General features: G+C 40.0%; 1 protein-coding gene across 1 annotated transcript in view; it reads left to right on the top strand.

Moving 5' to 3' along the window:
• LOC125270626 (titin-like) overlaps window positions 1-27243 on the top strand; it is a 137859-nt gene that overhangs the window by 66936 nt on the left and 43680 nt on the right. The window contains 59 exon segments of the mRNA XM_048194421.1: window positions 96-395; window positions 476-581; window positions 693-889; window positions 1018-1323; window positions 1444-1722; window positions 1829-2128; window positions 2250-2552; window positions 2661-3041; window positions 3133-3435; window positions 3520-3819; window positions 3903-4199; window positions 4374-4658; window positions 4762-5055; window positions 5797-6096; window positions 6211-6519; window positions 6727-6917; window positions 7047-7476; window positions 7561-7869; window positions 7983-8164; window positions 8250-8379; window positions 8503-8802; window positions 8888-9205; window positions 9295-9591; window positions 9679-9978; window positions 10086-10400; window positions 10494-10642; window positions 10728-10878; window positions 11001-11282; window positions 11379-11681; window positions 11810-12112; window positions 12249-12530; window positions 13261-13560; window positions 13644-13946; window positions 14047-14355; window positions 14489-14635; window positions 14638-14769; window positions 14957-15256; window positions 15340-15633; window positions 15724-18693; window positions 18779-19099; window positions 19196-19480; window positions 19689-19988; window positions 20070-20480; window positions 20573-20848; window positions 20932-21231; window positions 21335-21637; window positions 21773-22072; window positions 22175-22462; window positions 22579-22881; window positions 22961-23263; window positions 23350-23655; window positions 23799-24086; window positions 24199-24489; window positions 24612-24899; window positions 25005-25595; window positions 25689-25793; window positions 25900-26097; window positions 26199-26495; window positions 26614-27201. Of these exon segments, the coding sequence (XP_048050378.1) occupies window positions 96-395; window positions 476-581; window positions 693-889; window positions 1018-1323; window positions 1444-1722; window positions 1829-2128; window positions 2250-2552; window positions 2661-3041; window positions 3133-3435; window positions 3520-3819; window positions 3903-4199; window positions 4374-4658; window positions 4762-5055; window positions 5797-6096; window positions 6211-6519; window positions 6727-6917; window positions 7047-7476; window positions 7561-7869; window positions 7983-8164; window positions 8250-8379; window positions 8503-8802; window positions 8888-9205; window positions 9295-9591; window positions 9679-9978; window positions 10086-10400; window positions 10494-10642; window positions 10728-10878; window positions 11001-11282; window positions 11379-11681; window positions 11810-12112; window positions 12249-12530; window positions 13261-13560; window positions 13644-13946; window positions 14047-14355; window positions 14489-14635; window positions 14638-14769; window positions 14957-15256; window positions 15340-15633; window positions 15724-18693; window positions 18779-19099; window positions 19196-19480; window positions 19689-19988; window positions 20070-20480; window positions 20573-20848; window positions 20932-21231; window positions 21335-21637; window positions 21773-22072; window positions 22175-22462; window positions 22579-22881; window positions 22961-23263; window positions 23350-23655; window positions 23799-24086; window positions 24199-24489; window positions 24612-24899; window positions 25005-25595; window positions 25689-25793; window positions 25900-26097; window positions 26199-26495; window positions 26614-27201 (19599 nt within the window).

The following is a 27243-nucleotide window of genomic DNA, read 5'->3' as shown; positions in this document are numbered from 1 at the left end:
CTAATTGCATCCCCAATTTCCAGATGTTCTCTTCTTTTTATATTCAAACTGCAATGATGATGATGATATTATTTTTGTCTTTCTCATTTGACCAGATCCTCCAAATGCCCCACGTTGGCTTGAGGTGGTTAACATTAGTAAAATCAACTGTGACCTGAAGTGGACTGAACCAGATAGTGATGGTGGCTCTCCGATCACCAACTATGTTGTTGAGAAGAGAGACGTCAGACGCAGGGCCTGGCAGGCTGTGGACACCACAGTGAAGGACACCAAGTATACTGTCACTCCACTTAATGAAGGCTCTCTTTATGTGTTCCGTGTTGCTGCTGAGAATGCAGTTGGTGTAAGCGAATTCTGTGAACTAGAGGACTCTGTTCTGGCCAAGGATACATTCAGTAAGTTAAACTACATGTTTTGTACGTTTGTTTTGTTTTATTTTGTTTTGATTAAAGTGAGTTATTCTTGTCCTCTCTAGCAACCCCTGGACCACCCTACGCTTTGACTGTTGTGGAGGTGTCCAAGAGACATGTTGACCTGAAATGGGAGCCACCCAACAGTGATGGTGGAAGACCAATCACGAAGTATGGACATATTTAAAAAAAAAAAAAAAAAAAAAAATAATTACACAGGTTTTGTAAAATGCAAAATTGGTGTTCAAAGCAAAACTGTTTCACGAATAATTTATTTCATAGGTATGTTATTGAGAAGAAAGAGAAGGTAGGCACACGCTGGGTAAAGTCTGGAAAGACATCTGGCCCTGAATGCAAGTACAGGGTGACTGATGTTGATGAAGGCAGTGAGGTGCAGTTCCAGGTCCGTGCTGAGAATGAAGCTGGAGTTGGCCACCCGAGTGAACCTACTGTTATCATGACCATTGAGGATCCCATAAGTATGTTTAGTTACATAGCATGCATAACATACTAATGCTGAAGTAGTTATAGATGATAGTGTACACCCCATTATCTGGATTAATGAGTTTTGTTTGTTTGTTTGTTTGTTTGTTTGTGTGTTTTGTAGGTCCACCTTCTCCTCCAACTGAAGTCAAGATTGTTGATGCCAGCAGAGAGCACATCAACATTACATGGAAAGCTCCAGAAAAGAATGGAGGAAGTCCAATCACAGGCTACCATGTTGAGCTGTCTGAAGCTGGAACTGAGAAGTGGATGAGGATTAATGCCCGTCCTGTCAAAGAGCTTAGGTTTAAGGCTGAGGAAGGCATCATTCCTGAGAAAAAATATGTGTTGAGAGTTCGTGCTATCAATGCTATTGGAGTCAGTGATCCCTCTGAAATTTCAGATGGTGTCTTTGCCAAAGACCCTGACTGTAAGGACTATTAAAATATTCATTGTGAATGAAAGGGCATGTGTGTGTATATGTGTGTGTACACATATTTTTTCCACTGGTCTGATACTAGTATTTAATACATTTTTCAATATTTCGAAGGTGCACCAACCATGGATCTCCAGACTCAAGATATTGTTGTTGTTGAGGGTGAGAAGATGAATATAAAAATCCCATACAGAGCAATTCCAAAACCATCAATGATCTGGAAAAAGGGTGACACTGAATTAAAGACTGAAGACAGACTGACATTGACATGTGAACTTAATCATGTTCAACTGGAGCTTCTCAAGTGTAAACATGAAGATGCTGCCGTGTACACTGTTACTCTTGAGAATAGTCTGGGTTCAGTAACTGGCACAATCAATGTAAAAGTGGTCGGTAAGAAACTGCATAAACTATATAAATTGGCTTTAACTGACTTACACTTTCCATACCTACTGCTTAAAAATCAAGCTTAATGCCTCATTACATTTTTTGTTAAAAGGCCTGCCTGGACAATGTAAGGACATCTCTCCAAGTGAGGTCACCAAGAACTCTTGCAAGATCTCTTGGGAGCCTCCAGAGAGTGATGGTGGTAGCCCAATCTTGCACTACGTCCTGGAGCGTAGGGAAGCTCAGAAGAAAACATTTTTGCCTGTGATGTCTGGAGACAATGTTTTAAGCTTTCTGGTCAAAGATCTTATGCTCAATGGTGAATATTACTTCAGAGTGAAGGCTGTTAACAAAATTGGCAGTGGCGAGTTTCTTGAACTTCGCAATCCTGTCATATCGGAAGAACAGAAACGTAAGTATAATTATTAAAAATATATTATTATTAATTTAATTTATGTAAAGTCTCTCGGGTCATGTTTGTCATTAATATTTTCATTATGTTATTATTATTATTTACAATTATTATATTACAGAACATCCGGACCCACCAATTGAGGTTGAAGGACACAATCCCACCTCAAATTCAATCACTGTTACTTGGATGGCACCACCATATGATGGTGGATGCCCAATCACAGGGTACATTCTTGAAAAGATTGAAAAAGATGGTGACAGATTTGAGAGATGCGTTCCAAATCTGGTACCTGGTTTCTCCTACACCGTCACTGGCTTGACAGAAGGAAAAGAATACCAGTTCCGTGTCCGTGCAGAGAATATTGCAGGAGCAAGTGACCCATCTCGCAGTACACCACTGATTAAGGCTGCTGATCCTGTTGGTATGTTAAAAAACAAAATCTATTACAGCTCCTCTTTGATTATGCAAATGTGTCAAATCAAACATTAATTGTCACTTTTTAAAATCTTTATTATATTTTCTGCTTAAGATCCACCAAAGGTATCACTTCATGCCCGTGTTGCATCTGGCCTCAGTATCAGAAAGGGAGAGGAGATTAGATTGGATACTTACATATCTGGATCTCCCTACCCAACTGTTACATGGTTCAGAAATGATGAGAATGTCAGGCAGCCACCAGCTAAGAAGAAACCAGAAATTGTGAAGAAGAAAAAGAAGAAGTCTGTTCAGCCTGAACCTGAAGAAGAATTCCATCCACCACTTTTAGATCGCCTGTCATTTGACCAGACTAAAAGGGGTGAGAGTGCTCTGATGGTGCGTGATGCCGTCAGATCTGACCATGGAAATTTCACTATTAGAGTTGAGAATACCCATGGTTTTGCAACAGCATCTTGTTACGTCAATGTTCTTGGTAAGTTACTTTTGGAACTACTATGGGTATTTCCTTAAGAATTTAACAACTGCAATTGTGTATTAACATTTCTGCCTGTTATAACTTGCAGATAAGCCTGGCCCTCCTGTCAACTTTGGATTTGATGAGATCAGGAACACTTCTGTTGTTTGCACTTGGGATGCACCTCTTGATGACGGTGGCAGTGAGATCATCAACTACATACTGGAAAAGAAAGACAACACAACGGATGAGATTGGTTGGGTAACTGTGACCTCGACCCACAAGGGATACAATTACCCTGTAACCAAGCTTATTGAAGGAAAGGAGTACATCTTCAGAGTCACAGCTGAAAACAAGTTTGGCTGTGGACATCCATGCTACTCTGAACCACTTGTTGCGAAGAATCAATTTGGTAACATTATATTTTGGGTGTATTTTGAACAGTAGTTGGTTTATGTTATAGTTTATTTGAGTTTATTTGAATATTGTTTTTCAGCACCACCTGATGCTCCCAACATGCCAAGAATTGGAGAGGTCACTTCCAGCACAGTTGCCCTCAGCTGGCATGAGCCAAAGGACAATGGTAGCCCTATCTTGGGCTATTGGGTTGAGAGACGTGAAGTCAACAGCAAATATTGGATCAGAGTGAACGCCAATCTTCTTAGTGCACTAACCATTAAGGTTGATGGTCTTTTGGAAGGCCTTGTTTACGTCTTTAGGGTCTGTGCCGAAAATCTTGCTGGCCCAGGAGAATTTAGTGTACCAACTGATCCTCAAACTGCAATGGATGCAATCTGTAAGTGTGAAAAATCAAATCAAATTTTTACTACTTAGATTTAAATGGCTTTATAATATAATTAAATTTAACAATTTTTGCAGTACCACCTGGCCCACCTGTACCAAAAATTGTTGATGTCACAAATACTACTATCGATATCAGTTGGGTACCTCCATTGTACAATGGTGGCGGAGAAATCCTTGGATATCATGTTGAGCGCTGTCTGGTTGGTGAGAAGGATTGGGTCCGCTGCACTGAGTTTAGATGCAAAGACCGCAAGTACACCGTGACTGGACTGACTGAAGGAGCTGATTATTATCTTCGTGTGTATGCTGTAAATGATGCTGGACATGGAGCCCCAGGCATGACTGAACCTGTTCAGGCCAAAGAACCTGAAGGTGTGTTGAAAAACTTGTAGCGTTTGCTACAAATAGTGTGCAAAAGAGGATCTGAAGCTCTTAAAACTGTTTTTCTTTGTCAAACAGTCAACCTAAATTAAGCTGTCACTCAAGATTATTTTACACCCATTTGGGCAATTCTAATTAAATATTTAAATCTGCATTGTTTAACAGAGGCACCAGGGGTTGAGTTTGATCTCTCTGTAAGGAATGGAGTCATCATTAGAGCGGGAGAAACATTGCGTCTCCCTGCTGTTGTTACTGGGCGACCTGTACCAGAAGTTAAGTGGACAAAGGATGATGCAGAGCCAGACAAGGAACGCATGGTTATTGAGACAGAAGTAAAGAACAGCACTTTAAGTATTAAAACCGCTTTAAGAACTGACCATGGCATATACCAGATCACAGGTACCAACCCCAGTGGAACCAAGTCTGCCTCTGTTAAGGTGGATGTGATGGGTAAGTAAAATTATTTTCTTCAAAAAAGTCTTAGAAAAATGGTTTGCTTTGTAATTCTGAAATGTGGGATGTTTTCTTGTTTGTTTGTTTTTTTGGACAAAAGATGTTCCCGGACCAGTGGTTGATCTTAAGACAGTTCATGTAAGCAAGAAGATGATTTCACTCACCTGGTCAGATCCTCTAGATAATGGTGGAAGTGACATAATGGGCTATGTTGTTGAGAGAAAGGATGCCAAAATGCACATTTACAGACAACCCCTGGAAGTTGCCAATTGCAAATGTGACATTGTTGGTCTTCTTGATGGAGAAGAATACATGTTCCGTGTAGTTGCTAGGAACAAGTATGGCCTTGGTGCTCCTGTTGACCTTGGACCTGTTTTAGCAGTGGATCCCAAAGGTAAATACAATAGAAATTAATTATATATTAAATTTGAATTATATTTTGAATTTAAATTTGAATTGCATATATATATATATATATATATATATATATATATATATATATATATATATATATATATATATATATATATATATATATATGACCTGTGCTGGCAAAAGGAGTCAGAATGCACACAGGATAATTTTGAGCTACAGGCAAAACTGTGTGAAAAAAAAGTGGAAAATGTCCATTTTTGTCAAAATTAAGGTTTTCACAAAAATTAGTTCATTAAGCCCTTGTCTAGCGATCCTAATCTAAGCCCTTGTCTAGCGATCCTAATCTAAGCCCTTGTCTACCTTTTGACCATGAAAAATGCCATTTTTCTCTACTCACTTTTCCCTCAGCACAAGTTTGGTATCGTTGTAAAGCGCAGCATTCCAACTTTATGAATATTCATAGCTAATTCTTGATGGCATGAGTCTGAACCAATGCAATGTGATTTTCAAACTCATGCTAATGTAAACAAAACAATCTCTCTAGTCAGATCTGTCAGTCAGCGCGCGATCCCGATATACACACATACACAGTATTACAGTATTTCAAAAAATCTGTTTTGGCGAGTATTCATGCAAACATTATCTGTTATGTCTTAAGTGAACATTTGGTTAAAATCATCCGATGTGCAACTGTAACATTATATTAGATCTGAGTGGTACATTCATACAAAAGGGATAAACAACTTTCTTGAAATTTTAGGAGTTCCATCTGCCCCAGAGAAATTGCACTATACGGAAAGGACCAAGAACACTATTACATTGACTTGGGAACCTCCTCGTAGTGATGGCGGTTCTCCAATCAGAGGCTACTATATTGAAAAGATGAGGCAAGACAGCAATGAATTTGATGTTGCCAACCGTCAACTCTGCAAAGACCTCACCATCACTCTGGAAAATTTGACTGAGAACATGATGTATGACTTCAGAGTGAAAGCTGTCAATGAGGTTGGCGATGGAGAACCATCCAAAGCAATCAGCGTCAATATTCAGGATGATGAACGTATGTGTCACTCCCTATAATATAAATCGTTGACCAGTTTTGAACTTGTGTAGTTTTAGTTTGCTAATACAAATCATGCCTTAACATTTTCATTGATATTTTACTCTATTTTAGATTCACCTACTGTTAAGTGGTTGAAATTCTTTAAGAGAGATGCCATTATTGTCAAGAAAGGAGCAGCTATTGAAATTCCTGCTGAAATTTTTGGCCTACCCTTGCCTACCTTTGAGTGGACAAAGAATGGAGTAGTTATTGACCAACCCACTGAGACAATGACATTGGAGTCAGAGGAGATTAACAGACAAACTATCAACACCAAAATTGGCATTCCTGAAACTGTAAGACAAGACACCGGCCTATACAAGTTAACCGCAACAAATACCCGTGGAGTAGGTCAACGCGCAATCCGTGTGGATATCTTGGGTAAGCCTTTAAATGTTATTCCATATTCAGTATGATTTTACTTAAGCTTATTGATTTTCCACCACATGGTACAAGTTACTCAGGATTTTTTCCTGTAGTTATGTTAGGGACCTACTTTATTTTCAGCAATTTTGTTACAAGATTACTTTTATGATAATTGATGGGATGACTTGTGTTGTGACTATGACTGTGGTGTTTATTTCCTAGATCGCCCATTGCCACCAAGTAACATTGTGGTGTCTGACATCAAAGCTGAGTCTTGCTACCTTACCTGGGATGCTCCAGAGGACAATGGTGGAAGTGAACTCACTAACTACATCATTGAGAAGAGAGATGCCAGCAAAAAGAAGTCTGACTGGGAACAGCTGACATGCTGCATTATGGACAGACGTTATGGGGTTAATACATGTTATTAATACGTATTACAATGAGACAGTTCCTTCTAGAATGACACTGATAAATACTCTATACTCTATAAATACTCTAAATGTTTTTTATTTATTTATTTTTTTAATCCCCTTCTGAAGGTGTACAAGTTGGAGGCCTATGGTACCTACCAGTTCCAGATCAAAGCTGAGAACAAGTTTGGGGTCAGTGATAGTTGTGAATCAGAAAAGGTTGAACTTAAAGATCCATTTGGTCTTCCCGGTCCACCCCAGAGGCCAAAGATTATTGGACACACTCGCTCATCCATGTTGGTCACTTGGGAGCCTCCAAAAGACAATGGTGGCTCAACCATTCAAGGCTACTGGCTTGAAAAGAGAGAGAGAGGTGCTGTATACTGGAGTCGTGTTAACAGGGCACCAGTCACAAAACCAGCAGTCAAGGGCCTGGAATACAATGTGCTGCACCTTATTGAGGGTGCCGAGTACAAGTTCCGTGTGATGGCTCAGAATGCAGCTGGCGTTGGACCTCCAAGTGAATCAACAGAGTGTGTGTTTGCGCTTGATCCAAGAAGTAAGTAATATTTCTTATGTTGATATGATTATGAATTCCAGTTCCTAATGAATACAACTCTCCATTCTTGAATGTTACTTGTAGAACCACCAAGTCAACCACCAGCACCTGTAGTAAAAGACAAATCCACAAGCAGCGTGAGCCTTTCTTGGACCCCACCAGAAAAAGATGGAGGAAGTCCAATAAAGGGTTACATTGTTGAAGTTCAGGATGAAGGTTCACATGAATGGAGAAGGATCAATACACCGGAGAAGCTTATCCTGACTAATTCATACACTGTGTCAGGGCTTAAAGAGAATAAGAAATGCAGGTTCAGGATTGTTGCTGTCAATGCTGCTGGTGAATCTGAGCCAAGTCCCAGAACTGCTGATATCATTGTACAGGATATTCTGGGTAAGTCTTACTTTTGTGTATATGTGTTACAATAATATAGAATAATATTTAATACATATATGTAGAACATTATATATGATTAAAGATATATGTGTTACTTGACATGTTTACAGAGGAACCTGTCATTACCTTGGAGGTCACAGCTAATGAACTTCTGAATTGTCGTGCTGGAACAACCATCAAGATTCCAGCCACCATCTCCGGCAAACCTCTTCCAAATGTGACATGGGAGTTTGATGGAACTGCTCCAACAGAGAAAAAGAATGAGCGTCACACTCTGCCAGAGGATTCAGAAGTAGGATTATTCATATTTTTTTTTTCAAAATACTCAGTTTGTTCAGTCTAAACCAAATAATACATTTTACATTTGAACTCTGCAGATATCATCCAGTGATACAACATCAGTAGTGACAATCCCTGAATGTAAATTAAACCATTCTGGCCGATATATCATCACTGCCAACAACCAGGCTGGCACTAAAGTAGTTAAAGTGCGCGTGACTGTACTTGGTAAGTATATTCAAAATCCCTAAAATCATGAAAACATCAAAACCCGATAAAATAGTTGTATCATTAGAATACAGAATGTCTAGAAGTATGCATTAAATCACATAATGTGTCTCTTTTGTCTAGATTTGCCTGGAGCTCCAAAAGACATTAAAATCAGTGACATCACACGTGGAACATGTAGACTATCCTGGAGTCCTCCAGACTGTGATGGTGGTGACAGGATCAAGAGCTACTTCATTGAGAAAAAGACTGTTGAAGGAAAGGCTTGGACAAAGGTCAACCCAGCTTGTGCAACGCAGTCCTTGGTTGTGCCAGACCTCAATGAAGGACAAGAATACTTTTTCCGTATAAGAGCTGAGAATCGCTTTGGTTTGGGGCCCCATATCACAACCATTCAGCGGACTAAAGCCAGGGATCCTATTCGTAAGTGTATTTTGTAAACGAGTCTGTCATTAAAAATGCTTAAATACAGTTTATTCTGACTATTCAAAACTCTGTATTATTGCAGATCCTCCGGATCCTCCCACAAGAGTCAAAATCGTTGATGTGTCCAAGGGCATTGTGACTCTGACTTGGAAGGCACCCAAAAATGACGGTGGTGCACCTGTGACTCACTACAATGTTGAGCGCCTGTGGTGGGATAGCAGTGGAAACCAGCAAGAGTCCTGGAGGCAGTGCAACCGCCGTGATATTGATACCACCACATTCAAAGTGGAGGATCTCCACCAGGGTGCTGAATATGAATTCCGTGTTAAGGCTGTGAATGAGGTTGGTGCGAGTAGACCATCCTCTACAGCAGGACCTATCATCGTTAAGGACCAGAACAGTATGTACAGAGCATATACACACAAAGCAATTCGGTGAATTTAAGAGTTGCGTGGTGTACCAATTCATCTTTCTTCCTTTCACTTTTAGGGGCACCTTCCATTGAACTTCCAGAATTCATGGAGTTCGAACAGGGTGCAGATATTCATATTGTTGCCAAGATTAAGGGATGTCCATTCCCAACACTCACATGGCAGAAAGCTCCACCTCACAAGGGTGAAAGCAAGGTTGATATTGAGTATGACGAGCACATCAACAAGCTTGTGTCTGATGATAGCTGCACACTGCTGATCCAGCAGGGCAAACGCTTAGATACAGGCCTCTACACTCTTACTGCTAGCAACAGCCTTGGCACTGTTTCCAAGGAAATGAGACTTAATGTTCTAGGTAAATTGCAACAACCATTTTATATGAAGATATACTGTATAGGTGTTGTTGTTATTATAACTAACATAATTCTCTTCTTTTAAACAGGACGCCCTGGGGCTCCATCTGGCCCCATCAAATTTGAGGAAATTCATGCTGAACAAATAACACTGTCATGGCTGCCTCCTAAGGATGATGGTGGCTCCAAAATTACAAACTACACTATTGAGAGACGTGTTGCCAACAGGAAGACTTGGATACCTGTCACTAGTGAACCCAAAGAGAGAATATACACGGTCGAGAATCTAATGCCTGGCCATGAGTACATTTTCCGCATTAGGGCTCAAAACAAATATGGTGTTGGTGATCCTCTTGATAGTGAACCTGAAGTAGCCAGAGATGTGTTCAGTAAGTATTCATTCACATGTTTAATGTTATATTGGAGACATGTTGCATGTTTAGATTACAATTATTTCAGTTGATTACATTGATAATTTTATTTGTTTTTTTTTAAGTGCCACCTGGTCAATGCGAGAAGCCAACACTTTCAAGCATCACAATAGACTCCATGACTGTGAACTGGGAAGAGCCAGACACAGATGGAGGCACTCCAATCACAGGATATTGGCTTGAGCGTAAAGAAACGACATCTAAACGCTGGAGCAGAGTAACCCGTGATCCAGTCAGGCCCATGCCACTTGGTGTGTCTCACAAAGTCGAGGGACTCATTGAGGGATCTCAGTATTTGTTCCGTGTGATTGCAATTAATGCAGCAGGATGTGGACCTCCAAGTGAGCCATCTGATCCAACATTTGCCAGAGAGCCAATAGGTAGGAAAACAATACAGTGTGAGATTCTATGGCATATTTTTGATACACTATGACACACTATTTTCACACTTTGACAAATCTGTTTTCTTGTAGCTCCTCCTTCTCCACCAACACCAAAAGTCACCGACTGGACTAAGACTACAGCAGACTTGGAATGGATTCCACCCTTGAAGGATGGAGGTTCAAAGATAATAGGCTACTATGTTGAATACAAAGAGGAGGGCACAGAAGCATGGGTTAAGGTTTGTTTAAGACTCGACTATGTACAATTCAGCAAAACATGTTCATATACTTTTTTTACATAAAAATATCTTCCTTCTTTTCCAGGCCAAAGACAAGGAAGTTAGAGGGACTAAATTTGTGGTCAGTGGACTGAAAGAGAATGCATTCTTTAAGTTTAGAGTTTTGGCACTCAATGCTGCTGGCCTGAGTGAACCAGGAGAAGTTGCTGATGCTCTTGAAATGAAGGACCGGATAAGTAAGTCTCAGTGATTTAACATGTAATTCTTCCAGTGAAGTGTTATTTCTTTGTTTGTGTGCAAAATGATTAATATGATTAAGATTAATATGTGACTTTTTTTTTTTTTAATTTCATTTCAGTTTTGCCAGTTCTTGAGCTGGATATTTCAGTAAAGGAGAAGATGGTTATTCATGCTGGAGGTGTTATTCGTATCCTGGCTTATGTGTCAGGACAACCTCCACCTGTGATAACATGGAGCAAAGATGAATTCCCAGTCCCACAAGAAGCTGTTATTGAAACCACCTCAATAAGCTGCTCAATGGTAATTAAAGACTGCACAAGGGCACAACGAGGTGTTTATACAATAACAGCCAAAAATGATGGAGGAGAGGTGAAGAGGTCTATTATTGTTGACGTACTTGGTAAGTGAGAATTATCAGGTTCAAATAGTCCATACATTACTATGAAATAGCTACATTAGAGAATTTACAATTTCTGATCTTATTTTGCTTCTTCAGATATCCCTGGTCCAGTGGGGGCACCATTCACAGCAGAAAATCTTACAAGTGATTCATGCAAGCTGAACTGGTTTTTCCCTGATGATGATGGTGGATCTGCCATCTCCAACTACAAAATTGAGAAACGTGAAGCTGAGCGCAAAGCTTGGACATCTTGCTCCTACACAGCTGGCAGACAAAATGCTGTAGTAAACAATCTGGTGCTTAAAAAGGCATATTTCTTCAGGGTTGCAGCTGAAAATGCAATTGGAGTAGGTCCTTTCTGCCAAACAGCATGTGAAATTGTGATTAAAGATCGTATCAGTAAGTATTTTCCCCCCTGGATTTAAAATAGCTTTAAACTAGGTTTAAACTATTGACTAAGTAATGCAGCTGTAAAATAGTATTAAGTATGGATGGTAGCCAATCATCATTTGGCCTCTTTTTACTAGATCCTCCAGAACGTCCAGAAGACATTGAGGTGACTGCCATCACTAAAGACTATATCAGTGTGACATGGAAACCACCTAAGTATGATGGAGGATCTGAGGTGATATCCTACATTCTTGAGGCTCGCATGATTGGCAAAGACAAGTTTGTCAGACTGACCAAAGAGAAACTGATGGATAGGAGATATACTTTTGATGGTCTCCGTGAAGGTGACACCTATGAATTCCGTGTCAGTGCAGTGAATGAAGTTGGTCCGGGTAAACCATCCTTCTCCACTAAGCCAATTACATGTAAAGACGAACTTGGTGAGTGAAGTGTTTTTGTTTTTCAAGTGTTCTCCATTATGTACACCACTATTATTGTCATAAACCGCTAACTCTGTTTTTTAAGTATTAATGACGTTCATGATATGATTTTCCCCCAATTTCCCCCCAATTTTAGAGCCCCCTACAATTGAGCTTGACTTCCGTGATAAGGTTGTTGTGCGTGTTGGTGAAAGCTTTGCACTCCAGGGGCGTTATACTGGAAAACCAGCCCCATCTGTCACCTGGTCTAGGGATGACAAGGAACTGAAAGCAGATAACCATATCAAGTTCAAAAATACACTTACCACAATGTGTCTGGGTATTATGAAAGGTCAGCGTGGGCACAGTGGCAAATACTGTGTGACAGTTGAAAACTGTACTGGTGCTCGTAAAGGCATTTGTAATGTCATAGTTGCAGGTAAGTCACATGAAAGGAGAGAAAAAAAGTTTACTTAACCGTAAAATAATATGTATGGCTGCCCTCAAATAAAGATTTTTCTAGTCGACTAGTAGTTGTTCATTTAAGCCATTAGTCAACTAATAATTATATTAATAAGCCATGAATCATAATAATGAGCCTTTAACTGCCTATATATAATACATAAGCTTAATCAGCACTCAAGCGCACACATAAAGCTTGCCATAGAGCACCACCAAAGGTAATGATTACGAGTGTGTCGTGAAAATACAGCAAGGAGACTGTCTAAACATTGTAATAATTTATTGATAATATTTTCATCATCTCCACAGTAGTGGATGCACCTATATACATATTTCAAATCTATTACATAAAATGAGAATATTTATTTGACATTTAAATTGGTTAGCTTAAAAGTAGACCTCAAGCTGTCTATAGATATATTTCTCATGTCTGTGAGGCAAATATATGCTGAGTTTCTGTTCATGTTTCTTACTTGCTCAAGTCCACTGAGACCGAGACGGCGGAAAGTGCATTCTGATTGTTTTCATTATGACTATTATTGTTTTCTGTGACTAATAAAGTCTTGGTTGACCAAGCCTCTTCTAGTCGACTAATGGTTGATCGACTATTAGGGGGGCAGCCTTAGTAATAAAATGAACAAACATGCATATTTTGGCCTATAACTTACAAGCAATCTATCTATGAATATTCTGTGCATTTTTTTTAGATCGACCATTGCCTCCAGAAGGCCCAGTTGTCTTTGAGGAAGTTCACAGAGATCACATGGTTATTTCTTGGAAGCCCCCTCTTGATGATGGTGGATGTGAAATTTCTAACTACATCATTGAGAAGAGAGATGTAAACCGAGACATGTGGACAGCTGTAACATCTGCCTCCACAAAAACCCACTGCAAAGTACCTAAGCTTGTAGAAGGTCGTGAATACATCATGAGAATTTGTGCTGAGAACATGTACGGCATAAGTGACCCACTGGAGTCAGAAGAGATGAAAGCTAAAGATCTTTTCAGTATGTACAAACACACACAGGAAAAAATCAGTTAAAAGCTGTAAAAAATTGTTTTGTTCCTAATATCTTGCACATAATTACAGGGGTACCTGAGGCACCTGAGCAACCCACTGTAAAAGACGTCTTTCATGATTCAGCACTGGTGATTTGGAACCGGCCTCGTGATGGTGGAAAGCCCATCACAAACTATATCTTGGAGAGGAAGGAACCCTCCGCTAAGAGATGGTCTCGTGCAACTAGAGATCCAATCTACCCTGCTACACAGTATAGGGTACAAGACCTTACTGAAGGCTGTGAATATGAATTCCGTGTAATGGCAGAGAATGAAATTGGAACTGGAGATCCTAGCCCTCCAAGTAAACCTGTTCTTGCTAAGGATCCCATTGGTAAGTCTTCATGTTTTAAAGGTTTCCTTTTCTTAATGCTTATCAGGAAGAAGTACTGTTGATCATTCTTTATTCACTCATTCAACTTATTCTTTAATAGTTTTGCCAAGCCCGCCTGTTTTGCCTGAAGCTGTTGACAAGACTAAAGATTCTGTGAGTCTATCATGGCGTGTTCCTCGTCATGATGGTAAAGGCAAAATTTTTGGTTACTTGATTGAGTATCAGAAGCCCGGTGCAGTCGAATGGATCCAGGCAAATGAAACTCCTGAATCATGCCCAGACACCAAGTTTGTTGTGACAAATCTACCAGAAGGTGGAGAGTTCCAATTCAGAATTATGGCTGTGAATGCAGCTGGAAAATCTGAGCCTGCATATGTCAAGGAACCAGTGAAAGTTCATGACAGACTTGGTAATTTCTTTCTTTTCGTTTACATATTCAGAAAATTGTCATATTAAAAAGTATGTTTTTCACATACTGGAAAGTAATCGCTAAAAATGTATTAATTCATATTTCTGTCTTTCTTATCTCAATTCTCATGCAGAGGAGCCTGTGTTGCTGTTACATGGCAATATGGCTCGTGATCACCTTGCCATGGTTGGGACAGACATCACACTCAGTGCCACAATTAAGGGCATGCCAATACCCACTGTCTCTTGGAAAAAGAATGATGGTGAAGTTCCTGCTCATTGCCTTTAGAGGTCACAGCAAGCGGAAGCAAACTTCACATTAAGAATTGTACCCGTGCTGACTCTGGCAATTATACTATCACTATTCAGAATGCAGCTGGATCGAAATCTGCTACCTGCACTGTTCTCACTCTTGGTATGAATGTTTTAAGAACAACTTTTAATGAACGAACAAATGAACAAATGATGGATGGATGGATGGATGGATGGATAGATAGATGGTTTTAAAATTACAAATACGCCAAACTTAAGTACACACAGTATGTATAATTAAGTAGATACCTATAGTAGCACCACAATGACACTTTTTCTTTTTGATTTAGATAAACCTGGACCTCCAAGGAATCTTACCATCTCTGAAATCACAAGTGAGTCAGCTTACCTGACATGGCAAAAGCCAGAAGATGATGGTGGTGCTGTGATCTCCCACTATGTTGTGCAAAAGAAAGATGTAGCAGCTGAGAACTGGGTTCCAGTGTCTGCTGCATCTAAGAAGCTGAGCCTCATGGCTCAATATCTGATGGAGGGAATTCAGTATCTCTTCCGAGTTGCAGCTGAGAATCAGTTTGGCAGGAGTAAATTTGTTGAAACCACCAAGCCCATCAAGGCAGTTGATCCTCTTTGTAAGTATTAAATGTATTAATTTTAAATGCTTGAATTTTTTTATTCCGGTTTGTTAAATTACGTTGTATATTTTTACTTAAAGATCCCCCTGGTCCACCCAAGAATCTGCATCATGTGGATGCAGACAAAACTGAAGTATGGCTTCAATGGGAGTGGCCTGATCGCACAGGTGGAAGTGAGATCACTGGATTCATTGTTGAGCATCAAGAAGAGGGTTCCACAGACTGGGTAACCTTCAAGACTGTCAGCAATCCTCAGTGCCATGTTACTGGACTTGTGGAGGGCAAAACCTACAGATTCCGTGTAAAATCACAAAATGCAATTGGCATTAGTCGACCAGACACCACTGTGCCAATTACTTGCCAGGAAAAAACCTGTAAGATTTATACAATATCTTATTTTTTAACATAAAAATATTTATTGACAACGTAAAATTAAATTTTATTATGCTAATATTCTTTTTCAGTGGCTCCAACCATTGAAGTTGATGTGAAGCTTATTGAGGGTCTTGTTGTCAAAGCTGGCAGTGCAATTGTTCTCCCAGCAGTCATGCATGGAATCCCAACTCCAACACCCAAGTGGCAAAGTGAAGGAAATGAGCTTAAAACTGAGGGCAAATTTAAGATTGTTACTGAAGGAAATTCAACTGTCTTGACTATTAGTGAATGTGTCAGAATTGACAGCGGAGAGTATATACTTTCTGTGGCAAATCCTGCTGGAAGCAAGTCAGTTGCTCTGCATGTCACAGTCCTTGATGTTCCATCTGCTCCAGTTGGTCCTGTAAATATCCTTGAGGTTACCCCAGATCATATGATAATCCAGTGGCGTCCTCCAAAAGATGATGGTGGTACACCTTTGATGAACTATGTTGTAGAGAAGAAGGATGTCAAGAAGCCTTGGGAGCCATGGTCAGTTGTGAGTTCTGGAAGTAACAGCACAAAGGCCAAAGTCCCACGTTTGGAGAAGGGACGTGAATATATTGTGCGTATACGTGCAGAGAACAAAATTGGCATTGGAGCTGCCCTTGAAAGTCCTCCCACTATTGCCAAGCATATGTTTAATCCACCAGGCCCTCCTGGCCAACCAACTTGTTCTGATATAACAGAAAATGCTGTAACAGTGTCATGGACTGAACCAGAAACAGATGGAGGAAGCCCTGTGAGTGGCTACATTGTTGAGCGCAGGGAGATGACCGGCAAATGGATTCGTGTCAATAAAACACCAGTCCTGGATATAAGATACAGGGTGTGTGGTCTGTTTGAGGGCAACAGCTATGAATTCAGAATCTTTGCTGAAAATGTTGCTGGTGTAAGTGAGCCTTCATATCCATCAGAAACAGTGAAAGCTAAACGTCCAATTAGTCCTCCAGGGCCTCCAAGTAACATTAAGCTGAAGGACTGGAGCAAGTCATATGCAGATTTGGTATGGACCAAACCTTCCAGAGATGGTGGCAGCCCCATCCTGGGCTATGTTGTTGAATGCCAGAAATCAGGTTCTGCACAGTGGAACAAAATAAATAAGGATCTAATCAAGTATTGTGCATTTAGAGTACCTGGACTTAGTGAAGGCACAGAGTACAGATTCCGTATTAGAGCTTCAAACAAAGTTGGAGATGGTGAGCCAAGAGAACTCACAGAAACTGTGCTTGCCAAGGACATTCTTGTTCCCCCCGAAGTAACTGTTGATGTTGCTTGCCGTGACCTCCTAACAGTTAGAGCAGGGCAAATCATCAACCTTGTGACCCGTGTAAAGGGCAGACCTGATCCAGAAATCACTTGGACTAAAGATGCAAGAGCTTTAGGCAGAGATAAACGCACTGAGATGAACAATAACTTCCCTCTCGTTGAGCTGGTAATTCAGGAAGCTGTTAGAGCTGATTATGGAAAATATGCAATTCAAGCAAAGAACAGCAGTGGTCAAGCAAATGCTACAATTATTGTTAATGTACTTGATATTCCTGGAGCCTGTCAGAATTTGAAGGTTGCTTATGTGACTAAAGAGTCATGTATGGTGTCTTGGGAAAATCCAGAGGATAACGGTGGCACTGAAATTACTAATTATATAGTTGAGTGCCGACAACCAAGTCAAAGGGGATGGACAGTTGTTACATCTGACTGCACTAAACGACTTGTCAAAGCTCCACTTATTGAGAGTTGTGAATATTTCTTCCGTGTGAGTGCAGAGAATAAAATTGGTGCTGGTCCATCAACAGAAACAAAAGCACCAGTCCTTGCTGTTGACCCAGTTGAGAAACCTGGTGAGCCAGAGAACTTCCAAATCACTGAAATTGGCAAGACGTTTGTCTTCCTCAAATGGAAGAAACCAGAATATGATGGTGGCAGTCGTAACCTTGCTTATCATATTGAAAAGAAGCCTAAAGAATCAGATGAATGGGAAAGATTACACAAAGGTGCCATAAAGGAAACCTATTTCATGGCTGACAGATGTATTGAGAACCAAATCTATCAATTTAGAGTTCAAACAAAGAATGAGGGAGGAGAAAGTAACTGGGTGACAACAGCTGAGGTTCTTGTAAAAGAGGAACTTGTACAGCCAGAGCTCAAAGTCAAACTGATAGGAGTTCTAGTTGTTAAAGCTGGAGATGCAGTTCCAATTGAGGCAGAGGTTATAGGTAAACCTCAGCCTGATATAAAATGGTCCAAAGAAGGTGTCACTGGAGATATCACCAAAAACCCAAGAGTGCAAGTTGAAACTGGCACCAACTTTACTAAATTCCTGCTTACAAATTCAAGACGTGGAGATACTGGAAAATACATAATTACTGGAACAAATGCTGCTGGAACCTGTTCTGCTGAGGCCAAGGTGAATGTTCTTGATAGACCAGGTCCTATTAGAGACCTGAAAGTGTCAGACATTTCTGTGGACAGATGCAAGCTTACATGGGAGGTACCAGAAGATGATGGTGGTTGTGAGATCTATAACTACATCATAGAAAAATGTGAGACAAAGAGAGGGGTATGGTCAGTTCATTCAGCAGCTATAATTACCAATTCAGCTAAAGTTACTCGCCTTATCGAAGGGAATGAATACATATTCCGAGTGAGAGCAGAGAACAAAATGGGTGCTGGCCCTGCTGTTGAAACTGAGTCTATTGTTGCAAGGACCCAATTTAGCAGACCAGGTGCACCAGATGCTCCAGAAGTGACTAAAATTTCAAAAGAAGAAATGGTTGTTATGTGGTGCTCTCCCGATAATGATGGCGGAAAACCTATCACTGGTTATATTCTTGAGAAGAAAGAAGAGCATGCCATTCGGTGGGGCCCTGTTGTTAAGTCCCCAATTGCAGGGACACAGATGACTGTTACAGGTTTACTGCCTAATCATGAATACCAGTTCCGTGTTAAGGCTGAAAATGAAATTGGAGTTGGTGATGCAAGCAAGCCATCCAGATCATTCACTGCAAGAGATCCAGTTGGTATGTCCAATTACAGTCAAATATTTGGTGAAATGTTTGTTTTTGTCTTTAGAGTCACTTTTATTATTTGGTTTTCTATTTGCAGAGCCTCCTGGTCCCGTTAGTAACTTAAAGGTGTCTGACAGCTCAAAGACATCAATCACTCTTGCATGGACAAAGCCAACATATGATGGAGGTGCTCCTCTTATTGGATATGTAGTTGAGCTCAGAGTCAAGGGCACAGGCAAGAAGGGGGATGATGGCTGGAAAAGGTGCAATGTTGCTGCCCAGTTGATCGGAACAGAATTCACAGTCTCGAGCCTGGATGAAAAGCTTGAATATGAATTCCGTGTTTCTGCCCAAAATCAGGTTGGCTTGAGTCAGCCAACAAATCTTGAGGGAGCTGTGACACCAAGAGAAGTCTTGGGTGAGTTTCCATAGACTTTTCTATAACCTTTTTGGTAACATTCCTTTCTATTTCCCAATTAATTGTGTTTTTATCCTTTTCCCCCCCAATTTTCAGAGGCCCCCGAGATTGATTTGGATGCAGAACTGAAGAAAGGTTTGACAGTTAGGGCTGGATGCCCAATAAGATTAGTTGCAACAATCAGAGGCAGACCTGCTCCCAAGGTCTTATGGAGGAGGATGGGAAAAGATAATGTTGTTCAGAAGGGTCATGTTGATCTCATTGATACTATGACATTCCTTGTTATATCTGAAAGTACTCGTGATGATTCAGGCAAATATTCGTTGACTATATCCAGTCCAGCCGGAGAGAAGGCAGTGTTTGTGAATGTCAAAGTACTTGGTAAGTAAAAAACAAGCTCCCATTTATTCATCTGTTTCAGTCATGTGACTTCTTATGATTATTTTTAAACATGTGGGATGAGTGGGGAAATACATCACATGACTGAAACAGATGAGTAAAGTAAAATATATTAATCTATGAAAATACTTCAAATACAATTTTACTCAGATATTTACTTATTTTTTTCTTTTTTGTATTTTAAAAACAGATACACCTGGACCTGTTGTTGGTCTTGAGGTTACTGACATAACAATGACTTCTTGCAAGCTCACATGGTCTCCACCTGAAATTGATGGTGGCAGTGACATCACTCATTATATGGTTGAAAAACGAGAAATTGATCGCAAGACTTGGGCAACAGTGAAAGCTAATGTTGAAAACACCACATTTAAAGTTAGCAATCTTGTCCCAGGAACAGAGTATTACTTCCGGGTCATAGCTGTAAACGAGTATGGTCCCGGAGTCCCAAAAGTTACACCAAAATCCTATCTGGCCTCTGATCCTATCAGTAAGTGCATTCTTAGCCAGAACTATTTTAAAGTTTTTGTTGAAACAGTATTACTATAACAATTGTGTCTCCTCCCTTAAGGCAAGCCTGACCCACCACAAAAGGTTGATGTTCTTGAGATTACTAAGAACAGTGCAACTGTGGGATGGGTGAAACCTATGCGGGATGGCGGATCTAAAATTGATGGCTACATTATTGACTATCTTGAGCTTCCAATGCCTAAACCTCCCAAGAAACCAGTAGAGGGTGAAGGTGAGGCCGAGCCTGGCGTAGAGCCCGTGGCGGCTCCTCCACCTGAACCTGTGGTGGTGGAGGAGAAGGAGGAGAAAAAGGAGGAATGGACGCCATACACAGTCGTAAAAGATTTGAGCATCTCTGTTGCTGGACTAAAGGAGGGAAGAAAATATCGTTTTAGAGTGGCAGCAAGAAATGCCATGGGATCCAGTCTTCCCACAGAGACAAGAGAAGCTTATGAGATCAAGGAGCAGATGTGTAAGTCATAGAATGAACATGTGTTACTCAGTCATTTGAATCAATAGATTTTAACTAAAAACCTGTTAAATCATGTGTTTTTTTCCCCCCAGTGGAGCCCAAAATCATAATGCCTGAGCTTGTCACTGCAAAGGCAGGGGCAAAACTGAGGGTTGAGGCTCTTGTATCTGGAAAGCCAGCACCAGTGTGCCAATGGAAACGGGGAGAAAATAATGTAGTCCCATCAAGCCGTCTTGCTGTGCACAAATCTCAGAACATGTGTGTGCTCATCATTAAGGATGTTTCAAGACAAGATAGTGCTGAATACAGCCTTGTTGCTGAGAACAGCACTGGAAAAGTTGACCAGACTTTGAAAATTATCATCAGAGGTTAGAACTTCATCATCACCACCTTCAATAATAATGGGCTATGTGAACATGCAGTTAATTTTGCAAACATTCTTTTCTGTCAGATATTCCTGGACCACCTGAGCCACCATTTGAGATCAGTGATATCGATTCTGATGCCTGCACACTCTCTTGGAACAAACCTATTGAAGATGGTGGTAGCAATATCACTAATTATGTGATTGAGAAGTGTGATATAAGCAGAGGTGACTGGGTTACTGCCCTTTCCAGCTGTGGCAAAGCTGGCTGCAGAATCGGAAAGCTTATTCCTGGAAAGGAATATGTCTTCCGTGTTCGTGCTGAGAACAGATTTGGTATTTCAGACCCCCTTACATCTGAAAGGATGGTTGCTAAATTCCCCTTTGGTAAGTTTGAAATGCAAGCATCAGCAGTGTCTGTCAACATGTAACTGATGACAAAAATTGTGAGGTCTATTTGTCAGTGTCTAACAATTTCATTTTCTTTTAGATGTTCCTGGAGAACCTTTGAATTGCCGGATCAACAAAGTGAACAAGGACTGCATGTTTGTGGCTTGGGATAAGCCTGAGTCTGATGGTGGCAGTCCAGTTACTGGATACTACATTGAACGCAAAGAGAGGAACAGTCTCCTTTGGGTGAAGGCTAACGATTCTGTTGTTCGCACAACAGAATATCCCTGTGCTGGCCTAATTGAGGGTCTGGAATACACTTTCAGAGTGTCTGCTATAAACCGAGCTGGACAGGGTAAACCAAGCAAGAAAACTGAGTTCATCACAGCAAGAACACCTGTTGGTATGTGCATGTAAAATAAATTTGTAGGTATAAATGTTTCCATATTAGATATTTATGTTCTATATATATATATATATATATATATATATATATATATATATATATATATATTTATTTATTTTTTTTTAATTCTAGATGCTCCTGGAAAACCAGAGGTGCTTGATGTGACTAAGAACACAGTTACACTGGTTTGGACTAAACCAAAGAATGATGGTGGAAGCAAGATAATTGGATACTACGTTGAGGCCTTGAAGGTTCCAGGAGACACTTGGGTGCGTTGCAACACAAGTAGTCAAAATGTGCCTCGTGAGGAGTACACCGCACCTGGGTTAGAAGAGGGTGCTAAGTACCAGTTTAGAGTAATTGCCAAGACAGCAGTTAACATTAGCAGGCCATCTGAAATTACTGACCCCATTCTGGTGTCTGCAGAAAATGGTAAGCATTTTTATATTTTTAAAATGACTTTTAAATGTTTTCAAAATGGCTGTGTCTATTGCTATGTCTTATTGATTTTCTGTCTTGTTTGCTTGTCTATAGTACCTCCAAGAATAGAGCTTTCAATACAGATGAAAAAGATGTTACCAGTGAAGGCTGGGTCAGATGTTTGCCTTGAAGCTGAAATCTTTGGTAAACCAATGCCCAAGGTTACATGGAGCAAAAATGGAGAATTGTTAAAAGCTGACAAAGAGTTCAAGATGTCTCAAAAGAGACATCTCTTTTCTCTGAGCCTTGATGCAGTTACTAAACTTCATAGTGGAAACTATGGAATTCTTGCAGCAAATGCAAGTGGTTCTACAACTGCAGAAATACAACTCAAAGTTTTAGGTGAATAAAATTATATTTTTTATTTTTTTAGCCTAAATACTACTAAGTGAATTGGACATATAGCATATTTGTGTCTTCTTTTTACAAAATAATAATCACATTTTCCACTTATACAGATATACCTGGCCCACCAGCCTCTTTGAAGTTTGATGAGATACTTTCAGATCGGATTAAGATGAGCTGGGAGGCTCCACTTGCTGATGGCGGTTCTCCGATTACAAATTATGTTGTTGATAAACGTGAGACAAGCAGGGCTAACTGGGCCCAGTATTCTGCTAAAATCAGTGCTGATACAAAAGAATGTGCAGTGGAGAGACTTATTGAGGGGCACGAGTACCAGTTCCGTGTTCGTGCTGAGAACCGCTATGGTACTGGTGATGCCATCGTATCAGACCCTATTGTGGCAAGGAATCCCTTCAGTAAGACCTTACTATTGTTTTATGTATTTTATTGCTTGGATATATCATTTCTATGTTTTAATATACTTGTCATTTACAGCTGTTCCTGGAGCATGTGACCCACCAGTCCTTACAAACATCACAAAGGAGCATATGACTGTAAGCTGGAAGGAACCATCTGATGATGGAAAATCCCCTATCCTTGGATACTTAGTTGAGAAACGTGAAACCAAGGAAGTGAACTGGACCAAACTGAACAGAAAACCCTTGCTAGAGAGAACACTTGAGGTTGGAGCTCTCTCTGAGGGAGCTCAGTATGAGTTTAGAGTCATTGCTGTTAATAAAGCTGGCCTTGGCAAACCCAGTGAACCATCTAATGCTGCCTCTGCTCTTGATCCTTTGTGTAAGTATCAGAATCCATTCATAATATCTTGTATATCAACAAATATGTGAGAGCATTTTTTCAGTACCTCTTATTACTTATTACAGATCCTCCAGGGCCACCCATTTCTCCCAAGGTCACAGACACCACCAACAGCACAATTAGACTAACTTGGACTAAACCTGCAAATGATGGTGGAAGTGAAATTTTGGGATACCTTGTCGAATGCAAGAGAACTAATACAACAGACTGGATAAGATGCAATGTACCAAAGAACCTTCAAGACACAAATTATGTTGTGACTGGACTCTTGGAGAACTCAGAGTACCAACTTCGTGTTACTGCTGTAAATAAAGTTGGATTCGGCCAGCCTTGTGAAGTTCCTGAAAAACATGTTGCCAAGGATATTTTTGGTACTAACTTTAAAAATATTTATTTTGTATATTTTATTAATTATAATATCTTTAATTAAAAAATATAAAAAAATATTGAAAGAATATATTTTTTTTTAATAATTCCTGAAATATATAAATGTATTTTTTCTATGTTATTCCAGTTCCTCCCGAGGCTGAACTTGACGCAGAGCTGAAGGACGCTTTGGTGCTAACGGCTGGCAGTAAAATGAAACTTCATGCCACAATTAAGGGTCGCCCAACCCCCAGGGTCACCTGGGCCAAGATGAACACCAACATTAAGGACAGACAAGGAATCGTAATCAAGACGACAGACACTGATACATTGGTTTGTGTTGAGAGAGTGAACAGATACGACGCAGGGAAATACATTCTGAATCTTGACAGTGTAAGCGGAATGAAGATGTACACAATTATTGTCACAGTCATTGGTGAGTTATGTGATATTAACAGTTTTGTTTTGTATTTTGTTCTTTTATATACATAGTTTACTTAATATTTTATATTAACTAAAGCATATATAACTCTTATAACACTAAACAGATACCCCTGGACCTCCACTTAATCTGATGATTAAAGAGACATCAAAGGACAGTGCCTCAATCCTATGGGATGCACCTCTAATTGATGGTGGAAGTGAGATTACAGGTTACATTGTTGACAAGAGAGATGCAGAAAGGAAGGCCTGGTCAAATGTTTCGAACACTTGTACTAAAACATCTTTCAAGATTGATGGTTTAGAGGCTGGTAGATCTTATTGCTTCAGGGTTCTGGCTCAAAATAAGTATGGCATTGGTGAACCATGTGAAACTGTGGATGCTGTTAGAGCTTCTGGTAAGTGAAGATCATCTTTGGTCATGCAATCTTCAATTGCAGAAACCAATAATTCCAATATATATTTTATAATAGTCATCTATAATAGTTATCTATTATTTAATAAACTTAATATTTTCCAGAACAACCTGGACCAGTTATGGACTTCAAGACCTTGCTGGTAACCAAGGACTCTTGTACTCTTTCCTGGAAAAAACCCATCAGTGATGGTGGAAGCCGCATCATTGCATATGTGCTTGAGGTCCTTAATGGCGAAGACAAATGGAAGGAGCTTCTTCGGTCAAAGAACATGCAATATAGCGCAAAAGATCTTGTTGAAGGAAGGGAATACAAATACAGAGTATTAGCAACAAATGATTCTGGTGATGGTCCTGTGAAAGAACTCTCTTTGATTGCAAAAGATGTCAATGGTGAGATTTCTAATTTCATATTTGTATAAAAATGCCCTTTAGCTTTTTCTGGTATATTGTGTTTTAAATCTGCTCTGTATCCATTCTTTTTCTATACTATTATAGTTTATCCAAGCTGTGACTTACGGGAATTGCCTAACTTGAACTACATTGCAAAAGAAGGAAGCAATGTTCGTCTCAAGATTCCTATTATTGGAAAGCCTGTCCCTGTTGTCACATGGAAGAAGGGAGAGGATGAAAATCTCACAGACACAGGAAGAGTGTGTGTAGAATCCACAGCTGTGAACACAACTCTCTTGATACGTGACTGCCAAAGGACAGATGCCTCAAAATACACCATCACTCTTCGCAACGCTGCTGGGACAAAAGAGTCCACAATTTTCGTCAGAGTTGTTGGCAAACCAGGAACTCCAACTTCACCAATAAAGTTCAAGGAAGTGACTGCAGATGGTGCAACCTTAAAATGGGGTGCTCCTAAAGACGATGGTGGATCAGAAGTTACCAACTACATTCTTGAGAAACGTGATTCCATTACTAACATGTGGGTTACTGTGTCTTCAACTGTGGACACAAACACTTACAGAGTGTCTGGTCTCCATGAGGGAACTGAATACATCTTTAGAGTTAGTGCAGAAAATAAATATGGAATTGGTGAGGGCCTCAAATCAGAGCCTATGGTTGCCAAACATCCATTCAGTAAGTGGAGTTTAAATTATTTATTTTCAGTATATACTATAAATAATATCAAAGTGTAAAAATCACACTTTCTTCCTCATGATTTTTCCTCAGATGTGCCGGATTCACCTCCTCCCCCACAAGTCATGAATATGCGTCATAATTCAGCAACTCTTGCATGGTTTGATCCAAGGAAAACTGGAGGCTCGCCAATCACAGGTACAGAAATAATTAAATGAATTAAATACAATAATCATTGAAATATAGCTAGGAGTAAAACAATACTAGAACAATCAGATAAATAAACAGTATTTTTTGCTTACAGGCTACCATGTTGAATTCAAGGAAAGAAACAGCATGTTATGGAAAAGAGCAAACCCAGCTCCGTTGAAAATGAGAGATTTCACAGCAACTGGCTTAACAGAGGGTCTAGAGTATGAGTTCAGAGTTATGGCTATTAATTTGGCTGGTGTTGGAAGACCAAGTCCTGCCACTGAGCCAAAGGTTGCCTTGGATGCAATTGGTGAGTAAATTTTAAAGGCTTGAGTCTTTATAATATCTAAACACCCCAAATTGTGTATGGTTGATTTTTTTAATCATTTACTTAAACATATTTCATTATAGATGCACCTGGGAAACCAGATGTGATTAGCATCACTAGAAGCACTGTAACACTTCAATGGACTGAACCTCAATATGATGGTGGACACAGGCTAACAGGCTACATTGTTGAGAGACGTGATCTCCCAGCCAAGGTCTGGGTGAAGGCTAATACAGTAAATGTTGTCGACTGTGCATATACTGTAACAGACTTGCAAGAGGGCTGCAAGTATGAATTTAGAATCAGAGCAAAGAATTCAGCTGGAGCAATAAGTCAACCCTCTGAACAAACTGATACCATTGTGTGCATGGATGAATATGGTAAGACACAATTACTCTTTCTAGTGCATGTATCATGAGTAAATGATGTCATATCATCCATATCATCCAACCTGGGAAATAATTTTGCTGATTAGTTTATGTATTGATTATTTTGCAGCCGCACCAACCATTATAATCGATTCAACTGTCAAAGAGGGGCTTACTGTCAAAGCTGGAGATACAATTGTGATAACTGCAACAAGCATTCTGGGCAAACCCCAACCAACATCTGTTTGGTCAAAGGGTGGAAAGTATTTCAAGCCTTCAGATGTGTGTCAGATAGAAACTACACCTTCTTCTTCTACTCTTTCTGTCAAGTATGCAAGTAGGAAGGATTCAGGAGAGTACACAATTACAGCAAGTAACCCATTTGGTGTCAAAGAGGAAAATGTGAAAGTAACAATTTTAGATGTTCCTGGTCCACCAGGGCCACTTGAAGCAAGTGGAATTTCATCCGAAAAGGTCACTTTGACATGGACACCACCTCATGAAGATGGAGGATCTCCAATTAAATACTACACGTTGGAGAAAAGAGAAACAAGCCGTCTCCTTTGGACCATTCTTGCTGAAAAGGTTATTGACTGCCACTTTGTTGCCAATAAACTTATACAGGGAAATGAGTACATCTTCCGGGTTTCTGCTGTCAACAATTCTGGAACTGGTGATGCCTCTCAATCGGAGCCAGTGAAAATGGTGGATAGTTATGGTATGTTTATTGTTGAAAAAACTCTTTCTCTCACATACTGCT

The sequence above is a fragment of the Megalobrama amblycephala genome, linkage group LG6, assembly GCF_018812025.1.
Source record: "Megalobrama amblycephala isolate DHTTF-2021 linkage group LG6, ASM1881202v1, whole genome shotgun sequence".
Taxonomy (NCBI): Eukaryota; Metazoa; Chordata; class Actinopteri; order Cypriniformes; family Xenocyprididae; genus Megalobrama; species Megalobrama amblycephala.
This window is presented reverse-complemented; position numbering and strand designations above follow the sequence as displayed.